The 13,611-nt window shown below is 38.1% G+C and overlaps 1 protein-coding gene across 3 annotated transcripts in view; it reads left to right on the forward strand.

Moving 5' to 3' along the window:
• LOC116089874 (lysine-specific demethylase 5C) overlaps positions 1-13,611 on the forward strand; it is a 27,975-nt gene that overhangs the window by 5,784 nt on the left and 8,580 nt on the right. For all 3 annotated transcript variants that reach the window (XM_031369470.1, XM_031369480.1, XM_031369488.1), the window contains exons 6-9: positions 2,549-2,730; positions 2,818-2,980; positions 11,877-11,996; positions 12,102-12,296. In XM_031369470.1, coding sequence (XP_031225330.1) covers positions 2,549-2,730; positions 2,818-2,980; positions 11,877-11,996; positions 12,102-12,296 — 660 coding nt within the window. The remainder of the gene's footprint in view (positions 1-2,548; positions 2,731-2,817; positions 2,981-11,876; positions 11,997-12,101; positions 12,297-13,611) is intronic.

The following is a 13,611-nucleotide window of genomic DNA, read 5'->3' on the forward strand; positions in this document are numbered from 1 at the left end:
CTCACTCTGTAGACCAGGCTGGCCTCGAACTCAGAGATCCACCTGCCTCTGCCTCCCAAGTGCTGGAAATAAAGGCATGCACCACCATGCCCTGCAATAAAAGTCACTCTCACTAAAGCCAGGTGATAACATGTTGTGGGCTTGGCTTGTGTTTCTTTCTTTCTTTCTTTCTTTCTTTCTTTCTTTCTTTCTTTCTTTCTTTCTTTCTTTCTTTCTTTCTTTCTTTCTTTCTTTCTTTTTTTTTCCCGGTCTTTTGAGACAGGGTTTCTCTGTGTAGCCCTGGCTGTCCTAGGCTGGCCTCGAACTCAGAAATCCGCCTGCCCCTGCCTCCAAAGTACCAGGATTAAAGGTGTGCACCACCACTACCCGGCTTGGCTTGTGTTTCTTTAATGATTAGTTATATTGAACATTTTTCATATACTTGCTTGATGTTTGTATGTCATCATTTTAACAATTATTAAATCTTTCAGTTGTTGATAACTGTTTATCTACTGTCTATTTTAAATCTGGTTTTACCTGTTTTTATTGAATTTTTTGTTTTTTTACATTTTTTTTTAAAGATTTATTTATTATTATATGTAAGTATGTGTAAGTAGCTGTCTTCAGACACCCCAGAAGAGGGCATCAGATCTCTTTACTGATGGTTGTGAGTCACCATGTGGTTGCTGGGATTTCAACTCAGGACCTTCAGAAGAGCAGACAGTGCTCTTCATCTCTCAAGCCCAACATTTTTTTTAACTATGGTTGTTAACGTCTTGTTAGGCAAATAGTTTGCAAATACTTATTCCGTATGTTATCTTTTTGCTTGTGTGTGTTGTTTTGTTTAGCTTTTTGAGTTTTGGCTTCTTGGTTTTTTTCTCCTTTGAAACTGGGTCTTACTATGTAGTCTTGGCCTGAGCTCCTGTTAAACTTGTATGGCATTCTTTCTTTCTCCTCAGCCTTCTGAGTGCTCGGATTGCAAGCATGTATACCTAGCTTGCCTTTTTGTTTCCTTTGCTATGCAGAGCTTTTTAGTTTGTTATAGTAACATTTATCTTTTTTGTTTCTTGTGCTTTTCAAGTTTTGTATAAGAAACTGTTGCCCATTTCAATATCCTATAACATTTTCCATGTTTTATCTCATAATTTCATAGTTAGGTTTTTTCCTTATTTCTTTCTTCCTTTCTTCCTTTCCTTCTCTCCCTCCTTTCCTCCCATCTTCCTTCCTTCCTTCCTTCTTCCCTCCCTTCCTTCCTTCCTTAAGTTTTCATCTGTTTAGAGTTTACTTTTGTTACTGAGTAGGGAGTCTGTTTTTATTCTTTTGCATATAGCTACATCAATTTATGTAGCATTATTGATTAGAAAGACTATCCTTTGTTTATTTGTTTTATTGTTTTGGTGAGGCAGGGCTTCACTTTGTAGCTTTAGCTAGCCTAGAACCCCAATGTAGACCAGACTGGGTTTGAATTCACAGAGGTCTGTCTGTGTCTGCTTCCTGAATGCTGGAATTAAAGGCATGTACTGCTGCCTGCAGTTTCTTTTTTTTTTTTTTTTTGACAAAGGCTATTTCAATGTAGACCAGGCTAGCCTCAAATTTGTGAACTTCCTGTCTCAACCTCCCAGTTGCTAACATTAACTGGTATGTACTACTTCAAGTTCCTAGGACTTGTTGAAAACCAGTTGGCAGAGAAGGCCTTATGGTAGTTACACATCAATAATCTTTATGAAATTAAAGTGAATTGAATTGAAATTTTGTGTGTGTGCGCATTTGGGGGCAAGAAGCAAAGAAGACTCTCATGTTGTTTGGTATGAAGCCAATATTAAGACTCCCTATATGAAAGCAAATAACTAAGTTCTTGTTGAGTGTGATCACTAAACATCTAACCTTAGCCTTTAAGAGGTTCAGGTAGCTTACTGTGACATTGATGTTGTTGGCCTGAGCTACAGAATGAGGTTTTGTCTTAAACCAAAAAAATGAGGCTGAGGAGATAGCTTAATTGGTAAAGTGACTGTTCTGTAAGCATGAGGACTCTAGGTTTGGATCCCTAGAAACCACATAAAAGCCAGGTGTAATAGCTTGCCTCTTTAATACTAGTGCTGAGGGAAGGCAGGCAGAGCCAGTTTAGGCAATTGCTGAACTCTGGGGTCAGTGATGGGTCCTCTCTCAAAAAGTAACATAGAGAATGATAGAGGAAGATACCTGATGTTGACCTCTGGCCTCTACATGTATGTTTACACATATGTACCCACATAAACATACACTCAAAATACACTACACACACACACTCACTCAAAATTTAAAAAAAAAATCTGGGCTTGGTAGTTATGATCCCTATGTAGCCTATGATCCCAGGCTACTCAGGAGGTTGAGGCAAGAGGATTATAAGCTCAAGGCCTGCCAGGGTAGCTTAGTGAGACCGTGTCTCAAAAGTAGAAAGAACTCAGGTTACAGTGATAGAACATTTGCCTAGCATTTGTGAGCCCAAATTTGCTCAGTCCTCTGTCCTGGGGCAGAAACTCAGTTCTTTAGCATAATCCTCATCCTTCTGTACAAACACTTAACCTGACAGGAGTATGCTACAAGTGGTTGGAACCTGAATGTGATGCCTGTATTGGAGCAGTCTGTATTATGCCACATCAATGCAGATATATCTGGCATGAAGGTACCATGGCTGTATGTGGGAATGGTCTTCTCAGCCTTTTGCTGGCATATTGAGGATCACTGGAGTTACTCTATTAACTACCTCCACTGGTAAGTGGGGCTATGGCAAGCTGGGGAGGTAGTCAGAATGATCTAACTATGCACATGACCATTCTGTATCCCCTTTAACTTGAGCAGGGGTGAGCCAAAAACCTGGTATGGAGTCCCATCACTTGCAGCAGAACACTTGGAAGAAGTGATGAAGAAACTGACACCTGAGCTTTTTGATAGCCAGCCTGATCTCCTTCACCAACTTGTCACCCTCATGAATCCTAACACACTCATGTCCCATGGTGTGCCGGTGAGTGCCCAGGAACCATAAGCAAGGTATAGGAATGATGTACTGATGACTTTTGTGCTGGTAATTGTAGTCTTCACTTGTGATTTATCCCTGCTTTTTCTTACTCCTGTTCTGCCTTGATTGGGCTGTAGGTATGGTTGTTTTGAGGTCTGATCATCATGGTTGCTTAGATATGCAATGTGATAGTGAGTTCTTTGGGCCATGGGTTTGAGGGATACTTTAGGCTACCTTAGGGATAGCTTGTTATCATCTCTAGGTTCTAGCTATTAAAAAAGGGAAATAGAGGAAGGACAGGTCTAGAAAGTCTTTTTGATTTTCTTTTTAATTTTATATATTTTTGTGTGTATATGTGTGCTATGTTTCTGTATATGCCCCACATGTGTGTTGTGCCATGGAGGCCAGAGAACAGTGTTAAATGTCCTAGAACAGATGTTATAGGTGGTTATGAGCCACTATGTGAGTGTTGAGAAGCAAACTCTGCAAGGGTAGCAAGTTCTCTTATCTGCTGAAGCATCTCTTCAGCCTGTCTTCTTCAGTATCTCTAGGCTCTTCGGATTGGCAGTATACATTCTAATCCAAATCACCTGGGATTTTTTGTTTTAATTTGGCAGGCTACAGTTTTGTGTGATGATTTTTTACTTTTAAGTTTTGTACAATAAAGTTTTAGTAAATTAAAAAAAAAAAGACAGACAAGGGATGAAAACAGGTGGTTGAGTACTTGCCTAGCATGCACAAAGCCAGAGCAAAATGATCATGAACACTAGCAATGATGTGGGAAGCCCCAAATATTGTTGTAAAAACATAAATCAGTATAGCCATGCTGGAAAACAGTATGGAAGTTCTTCAAAACTTTGAAAATAGCCAGGCGGTGCTGGCACATGCCTTTAATCCTAGCACGAGGCCAGCCTGGTCTACAGAGTGAGTTCCAGGACAGCCAAGGCTATACAGAGAAAAACCCTGTCTCGAAAAACCAAAAAAGAAAAACAAAAAAACAAAAAAGACTTTGAAAATAAAACTACCATATGATATAGCAATTCTACTACAGGTTCTATAACCAAAGGAAACAAAATTGGGATTTTGAAAAGATATCTGCACTCCCATGTTTACTGTACCACTATTTACAAAACAGCCAAGAGAAGGAAACCTGCCCAAGATGTCTATCAACTAAAGAAAATGTAACATATAATATACACACTGGAATGCTATTCAGCCATTAAAAAGGTTAAAATCGGGGCTAGAGAGATGGCTCAGCATTTAAGAGTGATCACTGACTGTTCTTCCGAAAGGTCCTGAGTTGAAATCTGAGCCACCACGTGGTGGCTCACAACCATCTGTAATGTGAACTGACACCCTCTCCTGGGGTGTCTGAAGACAGCTACAGTGTACTTACATATAATAAACAAACCTTTTTTTTAAAAAAAGGATAAAATCTTATTATTTGTGACAGCACAGATGGAACTGGTGACCACTACATTAAAGCTTTAAGTCTTTGTGTCATGTCATGTTGTGTGTTCCCCACCCCCAATATACATACTACCCTTCCTTTCGGAGAGGTCATTTCTTTTTATTATTTTTTTGAGACAGGGTTTCTCTGTATAGCCTTGGCTGTCCTGGAACTCACTCTGTAGACCAGGCTGGCCTCGAACTCAGAAATCCGCCTGCCCCTGCCTCCCAAGTGCTGGGATTAAAGGCATGTGCCACTACTACCCGGTAGGTCATTTCTTTTCAAAAAGCATATCTTCTTTCCCAAAAACGGAAAATTGATCATTTCCTATTCCAACTATCTTAAACATTTGTTTTATTTCTGTGGTGGGGTTTTGTTTTTTTTGTTGTTTTGTTTTGTTTATGTCGAGTTTGATATATTGGTAAAACTGTGAATTTATAATTTCTTGTATGTACGACCTAGAACTGCACTGTCTAGCTTAATACCCATTAGTCACATGTGGCCACCGAGCATTTCAAATGTGCCTAGTCCCACACCAGATGTACTGAGAGTATAAAATGAGTGTTGTAATTCAAGATTTAGTATTAATGTAAAGTATAAAGTATCTCATGAATACTTTTGTTTACCACATTGAGACAACAATATTATGACTTTGTTAACTAAAATACATTAAAATTATTTTACCTGTTTTTTAAAACTTTTTTATTTATATAATTTTTTTCTTTTTTCTCCTTTTTTTCTTTTTTCTCTTTAATTTTTTCTTTTTCCAGACATGGTTTCTCTGTTATATCCCTGGCTGTCTTGGAACTCACTCTGTCTCCCAATTGCTGGGATTAAAGGCACCACTGCCCGGCTATATATATATATACACACACACACACACATATATATACATATATATATGTATGTATCTATATACATACATACATACATATGTATACATACATATATATATGTTTTTTTTTTTTTAATGTGGCTACTAAAGAATTTTAAAATAGCCTGGTTTGATGTTGTGTGCCTTATATATAACATGAACTGTTTGAGAAGCTGAGTCATAAGGCTCCTAAGTTCAATGCCTGTAGCTCAGTAGAACATTTGTCTAGCATTCACAAAGACCTATGTTCAGTATCCAGTACTAGGCAAGGAAAGAAATTTTTTCTGAGTGCCTTTGTTCTTACAAATATACCTGGTATATTTCTCATGACAGTATTTGTCTAGTATGGTTTTATAACTACCATTGTAATTTTTAAAAACAACCTTAATTGCGGTATGACTTATATTTTGTAAAATTCATCCATTTTAATTGTATAATCTAGATGTGCTTAGAGAGGTTTGCTTTTGTCACTGTAATTTGATTTTAAAACATTTTTGCCACCCCAGAAAAACCCCTTATTCACAGTCATTCTCCATACTAGGTGAGCGTTTAATTTATTTTCTGGTTCTATTTTTGCCTTCCTTGCTTGTTCATGCAAGTAGAATACTGTTTGGTCTTTTGTGGGGGGCTCTCTCAGTGGGTCATAGAGACCTGAGTTTGTTCTCCAGGGCCTATATGATGGAAAAACCATATTTCTCATTTTTAATACCTGTAGAATAGAATGACTACTTCTTGTGGTTTGTTAGTTGTTGAGTTACTGTTTCACTAGGCTAGCCTTAAACTTGTTAGGTAGCTCAGGCTGGCCTCAAACTTGTAATTCTCCTACCTTAGCCTTCTAAATGCTGGAATTGTCGAAATGTACCACCATATCTAGATAGGGGTACTTTTTTTTTTTTTTTTTTAAGTACCACAAAACAAGCAAAACTAACATTGGCAAAATAAGCTTAAGAGGAAATTAGGAACATTATTTTCCTGGTCTGCTAGCTGAGGCTTCTCTGGAACTCGGTTTTTGCATCTATGAAATCATAAAATAGATAAAGTACTTTCTGTGAGTAAGGCCACTGTGGGTCACCACCCTAAAGGTCAATAAAGCAATTCCTGTCTTGGGTTTGTACGCACAATTGGAAGAAAGAACAGTAAACAATTAAAATAAGTTGGAATACACCATAGAACAGCAGACTGGGCCATTTAAGACTTGCGTTATCTGGACCAGGTTTGTAAAATTATTTATATATTTAATTTGTTTCTTTAAATAAGAAGTTTCACAAATTTTTAAAAGATGAACATTTGGTGCTATCCATTGCACGGTCCTATTTAAAAGAGTAAGAATTTGCCTGCCAGACTTTATTTTTTTTAAAGATTTATTTTATTTATTTCATGTGTATGAGTACACTGTAGCTGTACAGATAGATGGCCGTGAGCCATCATGTGTGTGGCTGCTGTTGAACTCAGGATCTCTGCTGACCCCCCTCGCTCTGCCCCCGCCCCCCCTCGATCCACCCTGCTCTCCGGCGTAATTCACTGTAGCTGTCTTCAGACGCACGAGAAGAGGGCGTCAGATCTCATTAAGGGTGGTTATGAGCCACCATGTGGTTGCTGGGATCCGAACCTTCTGAAGAGCAGTCAGTGCTCTTACCTGCTGAGCCTTCTCGCCAGCCCCGCCTGCTAGACTTTATCTATGTAATCATGGAATTTATTCCAGAGGGGCTTGGTTGATGTCAGAATTGTTGTTGTTAATATTATTTACAAAGCGTTTCTGGTGATTGGTGGAAGCCATAGCAATAATAAAAGCAAGAAGTGTTTTGAGGCTGACTCATTTAAGAAGAAAATGTGATAGTGATACATCATTAATAGGAAGATTTATATTAGATATTGATATGCCTCAAATTTTTCTGGAATTTTAGCAGAGTTAATGAGCTGAAACAAACCAGGCTCTTTATGTATTAGCAAGTTAGTGAGATGGATATATAGCTCAAAGATCATGACTTTAATTTCTAGCACCAAGTAAATAAATAATAATAAAAGAAAGAAAGAAAATGTACTTTTCAGGGAGAATTTGATTCTTAACCTGGCACTTATCCTTTCACTGTGCATTGAATGTTCATCTTTAAACGTTTGTGAAACTTCTTGGTTAAAGAAACAAATTAAACATGTAAATGGCTACTTCTACTTCTTATTGAAACCCAGTAAGATGACAAAAGGTGATTTTAAAAAAATAAATCATAGAGATAGAAAAACCAGGACACAATGATAATTTTTTTTTTAATTGATGTTAAATTATTTTTAGGTTTGTGCCTGAGTGTTTTTCCTGCATGTATTTATGTGTACTATGTGTGTGCCTGATGCCTGAGAAGTCAGAAAGCATCAGATCCCCAGAACTAACTATAGTTACAGATGGTTGTGAGCCACCATGTGGGTACTAGGAATCAAACCTGAGTCCTCTAATAAGAGCAACAAGTGTTAACCATTGAGCCATCTTCCCAGCCCTAACAATAAAAGTCTTGACCCTAAAAGGCAGACACTACAATTCAGTCTGTTTTTTAAGAAATTAGGTTTATTTTACTTTTATTTGTGTGTGTGTATACATACATATGTGAGTGCAAGTGTATGAATATGTGAGGCACAGGTTGGGGTGTCAGGGAGCTGCCCTTGGAAGCCAATAGGTGATTATTAATTCCCTGGTCCTGGAGTTACAGAAGGCTGTAAGCTACCAGATGTGGGTACTGGAAACCCAACTCAAGTCTTTTCTAGAGCAACAAGTGTTCTTAACCACTGAGCTATTTCTCTAGCCCCAGTCAATTGAATCTTAAGCCACTACTGAGAACCAACATGATTTAATACTTTATGATCACTTATGAGTTACACTCAGCAGTACCTGGCATTCTGGGGATAATGGTGGATGGTTTCATGTCTATAAAAGAAACTGAGATTCCCATCATTTTATCTGATATGTGACATTGCCTCCTCACTTTCCAAGATTAATTTCTGAAAAAATTAGAACAGAGGATTGAGATCTCCATGGTATAGCTAGTACAGTTAAAGATGTTTTTACTCTAATCAGGGTAAAAACAGTAGGATTCATCTTTGTGTACATACTGGATCCTGGCCACTTTCCTCATTTACTTGTTAGTTTGTTGTCAACTGGGTCGTTTCCTGCAGACAGAAACTATGAGTATTTTTAGGAAGGGAAAGGGAATTTGGGAATCTGACTATAAGAAGAAAACAACTTTCTAGAATTTCCCGGATTAAATGGTTTACCTTTCATCCTGCAGTGAAACTCACAAGTTGATAAATGTCACCTACGTACTTTTTGGAGTGGAGGTTTCATTCAGCTTTTCTGTTGTTGTTGTTGTTGTTTCTTAAGAATAAGTAGGGAAACCCAGATTATCATGTAATCAAAATGAAACAAACAAAAAACCTAAGAAAAAAATAGAACCAAATAGTAAGAAAGCAACTTGGAGAAATAGACTTGCCAGGAAGGAATAAACTTTAAAAGGAAAACAGACTCCATTAACATGATCCAATATTCATCATTTTGCTTTCATAGATCCATGATCAATTGTAGCCCAAAAATATTAAGTAAGAAATTCCAGCTGGGCAGTGGTAGCACACGCCTTTAGTCCCAGCACTTGGGAGACAGAAGCAGGTGGATTTCTGAGGCCAGCCTGGTCTACAGAGTTCCAGGACAGCCAGGGCTACACAGAGAAACCCTGTCTTAAAAAAAAACAAACAAAAAAGAAATTCCATAAATGAACAATTGCTTTAAAATGATATGCTATTTTATGTAGGGTAGTGAGATCTAATGTTACTATACTCTGTCCTAAGGCCCTACCTGAGGCATTAATCATTCTTTCATCCTTTTGTCCATTGCACCATGCCCTAGATGCTACCCATATTGTTAGTCACTGAGTCTGTCTTGGTTAGTAGATTGACTGCCAAAGTATGGTAGTGCTTGCTTTCAAACAACCCTCGACTTACATAATAATGTCTTTACGTATAAGAGTAGGGAGGTCAGATATGACAAGAGAAGTGTATTTTTTTCTGTGAAGTTACAACTTAAGGAAAGGAAAAAAATATATATGCTGAGGTTGCTAGGATCTTGTAAAAGGGGGAAAAAAGGTGTCAGGTTTGTCACACTGCAGACTGCAAAAAATACATTGTTAAGATGAAACAGTCAGGGGCTGGAGAGGTGGCTCAGTGGGTAAGAGCACCGACTGCTCTTCTGAAGGTTCTGAGTTCAAATTCCAGCAACCACATGGTAGCTCACAACTATTTCTAATGAGATCTGACACCCTCTTCTGGTGCGTCTGAAGACAGCTATGGTGTACTCATAAATAAAATAAATAATCTTTTAAAAACAGTGTACTTACATATAATAATAAATAAATCTCTAAAAAAAATAGATGAAACAGTCCTCATTAAATTCCCATTTATATGTATGTGTAGGAAAAACAATGTTATATGTAGGGGGCTTCCACAAAGAGTCTTGAATAAGAGGGACTGCCTCTCTGAAACGCAATATGCTATTTCAAAATGCATATAAAGAAACTACTGAGCTCTTGGGACATTGAAATTTTGATAGCAAAAGTGAAATCCAGAAAAGGGGGGAAAACAGAAAATAAGTACTTGAAATAATAGGATGAAAAGATAAAAATGAGAAAAGGTAGGAAAAATCATCTGTATAGTATCAGATAATAGAAATCACAAAGAGTAGATAAATGGTAGAATTATTAATAAAATTTAAAAAGTAAGATTTTTTTGTTTTGTTTTTTTGAGACAGGGTTTCTCTGTGTAGCCCTGGGTGTCCTGGAACTCTGTAGACCAGGCTGGCCTCAAACTCAGAAATCCGCCTCCCTCTGCCTCCCAAGTGTTGGGATCAAAGGCGTGAGCCACCACCGCCCGACCAAGATTCTTATTTTATGTTTGTTTGTCTTGTCTGCATGTCTTATCTGTACACCATGTGCATTACTGGTACCCGTGAAAGCCAGAAGAGGGCATTGCATCTTCTGAAAGTAGGGCTGCAGAAATTGTTAGTCACCATGTGAGTGTAGGCTATTGAATCTGGGTACTCTGGAAGAGCAGCCAGTTCTCTTAACTGCTGAGCCTCTAGAGCCCTAAAAAATTTTTTCTTGAAGGATTGTTTCTTGAATCAAAGTGGCCTACCTAGTATATGAATAAAAATAGATCCACACGAAGATAGATCTTGTGAACTTTTTTTTTGTTGTTAAACACCGAGAGCAGAAGAATCACATAAACATCTTGAAGAAGAAACAGGTTTAAATGAGAAATCGTTTAACAGCATTGAAACCTTTTAAAGGACTTCAGAATACCTATAATCTCAGTAGTTGTGAGAATCAAGTACGTTAATTGCCACAAGTTCAAGGGTACTGTGGTCTATATACTGTGTACTTGGTCAGCCAGGGCTAGAGTCTTAAAGAACAAAAATCCTTTGAAATGATTTTTATTTTGGAATTCTATATGCAGTCAGCTGTAAGAGTTAGACTAAACATCTCCCTCCCAAATAAGCTTTCTGACCATGTTCAGGCACAGCAAAGTAATAAATTAACAAAGAGCATAGGATCTAGGAAATGAGATCTGTCACAAGATTGAAGGAAGATAAGTGGTACAGATGAAAAAGATAAGAAATCTGTGTGTTGATATACACCTATAATCCCAACACTGGAGTGGCTGAAGCAGGGCTGTGGGTTCAAGGCTAGCCTGAGCTACATAGGTAGTAATACCCTGTCTCCAAAAAACAAAGTAACCACCCCCCACACACACCCCCAAAAAACCCAAAGCTGACTTAACAGAAAAGTAAAAATGTATAGGAAAGGATGTTTAGATTCTTATCAGAAAGTTAAGACTCAAGTAAGTATATGTATAGAAAATTTAACAAATTGAAAAGGTGGATGCTGCTGCTTTTTTTGTTGTTTTTAAAAAGATTTTTAGTTATGTGTTTATGCAAGGTATGTGTATGTGGGTGCAGATGCCTGTGGAGGTCAGAAGAGGGCATTGGATTCTCTGGAGCTGGAGTTTTAGGTGCTTATGAGCCAGTATGGGTACTGGGAACTTCACTCTGGTCCTCTGCAAGATCAGTGTATATTCTTAACTGCTGAGCCATTTTTCTAGCCAGCTAATGCTACTGTTAATTTAGTCCAGCTCTATATTATTTAGATTGATTAAAGCTAATGTTTAAATAATCAGAAGAGATTAATATGATTGACTCTGGGAAGGAGAGAATAATAGCACCTGATGGTTTAATAATCAATATTGTAGAAGTATTTGACTCTCAAAACTATATTAAAATAAATATTAAATGGAAAGTCATGACCATCTTAGTAGAAACTGGTATTTCTAATTTTAGTAAAATATTACTAGGAAAGTTGAAGTGGTTTAATGCATATGTTTCCTGCCACTTGTGACACAAATCACCTTTCAGAGCAGAGGCCCAGACTTTGTTGTCAGGCTCTTTTCTGAAGCTTTCCTTTCTCTCATTTAGGACCCTGCTTTTAGATCAGGTTGCCTACAACTTGAAAGCCTCTATCTCAATGGTCTTAGCCTTTCTTTACCCCCCTTAGGTTGTTCGCACAAACCAGTGTGCAGGAGAATTCGTCATCACTTTTCCTCGTGCTTACCACAGTGGTTTCAACCAAGGCTACAACTTTGCTGAGGCAGTCAACTTTTGCACTGCTGACTGGGTGAGTCTGGAGTGTGGTGGGCTGGTAGGAGAAGCAGAAAGATAGGGAAGCCAATTCACTGCTTCCTTCAGGGTTGGTCAAGTTCAACTTTGAACCTATCCACAGCTGCCTGCTGGGCGCCAATGCATTGAGCACTACCGCCGGCTACGAAGATATTGTGTCTTTTCTCATGAGGAGCTCATTTGCAAGATGGCTGCCTGCCCTGAGAAGCTGGACCTGAACCTGGCAGCAGCTGTACATAAGGAGATGTTCATTATGGTGCAAGAGGAGCGGCGTTTACGAAAGGCTCTGTTGGAAAAGGTAAGTGGTGGTGCTTTTGATCAGGGACCCTAACCTGGTAAAGGTTGGGGAAGAAAAGGGTAACTTCCAGGGATAGATGTGGCCTTTATTCTTGGTGTATAGGGAAAAGCACCTGAATTGAAAAGCACGTTTTGTTTTGTTTTGTTTTGTTTTGGAGACAGGGTTTCTCTGTGTAGCCCTGGCTGTCCTGGAACTCACTCTGTAGAACAGGCTGGCCTCGAACTCAGAAATCCTCTTGCCTCTGAAAAGCACATTGTATTCTCAGTCTTTACAGTACCTGGCAACTTTATAGTCAGTTTACTTCACTGAGGGTAAGCTTCCTCATCTGAAAAATGGGAATTCCGTTTGTCTTTTTAGGTAGCTGAGTGAGTTAAGAATATTTGTTCATTAATTTCAGGCTATGGTTTAGTAGCTATTACCCTTATGCAAAAGACCCACTAAAATAGACAGGCATATGAAATCCCTGTTGCTGATCATTTTGGTCCCTTCAAGTTACTTAAAGTGTAACTGATAGTAAAATGGTAATTGTAAAATGGTAATAAATACATAAACTTGATTTTGTTTTTGAGACATGGTTTCTCCATGTAGCCCTGGCTATCTAGAAACTTTCTGTGTAGATCAGGCTGGCTTCAAACTCAGATCTACCTGTCTCTGCCTCCCAAGTTCTGGGATCAAAGTTGTGCACCAGCATGCCCAGCTTAAGTTTGATATTTGTAATGGTAGTTGTAAAGCTTGAGTGACTGGATATTTGTAAAAGAATCTATTACTACCCTTGCAGTATACTAGTGATGGTAGTATTGATGCATGAAGAAAATGATTAAAATATGGAATGTTTCGTAGGAAATTCTATTTTATTTATTTTTTGAAACTTGGTATCTTTTGATCGTTCTTTGCAGTCTCCTGAGTCCTGAAATTAATAGGCATGCTCCGTCATACCTAGGTTTTTTTTTTTTTTTTTTTTTTTTTTAAGATTTTTGGTGTTGTAATTTATGACTGAGTATAATGGTGTAGACCTTTAATTCCAGCACTCCAAAGGCAGAGAGGCAGGCGTATCTCTGTAAATTTGAGAACAGCCTGGTCTATATAATGAGTTCCAGGGAAGGTTTTTTTATTTACTTTTATGTGTGTAAGTATTTTGTCTGCACATATGTACTCTATGTGTATGCAGTATGTGTTTAGGCCAAAAGACTGGTGTGAGATCCCTAGAAACTGAAGTTAATGACAGTTATGGTACCATATGGGTACTGGGAACTGATCCCAGGTCTTCTGCAATAGCAGCAAATGCTCTTTTTTCTTTTTTTTTTTCTTTTTTTTT

The sequence above is a fragment of the Mastomys coucha genome, chromosome X (assembly GCF_008632895.1).
Source record: "Mastomys coucha isolate ucsf_1 chromosome X, UCSF_Mcou_1, whole genome shotgun sequence".
In the NCBI taxonomy this organism is placed as follows: Eukaryota; Metazoa; Chordata; class Mammalia; order Rodentia; family Muridae; genus Mastomys; species Mastomys coucha.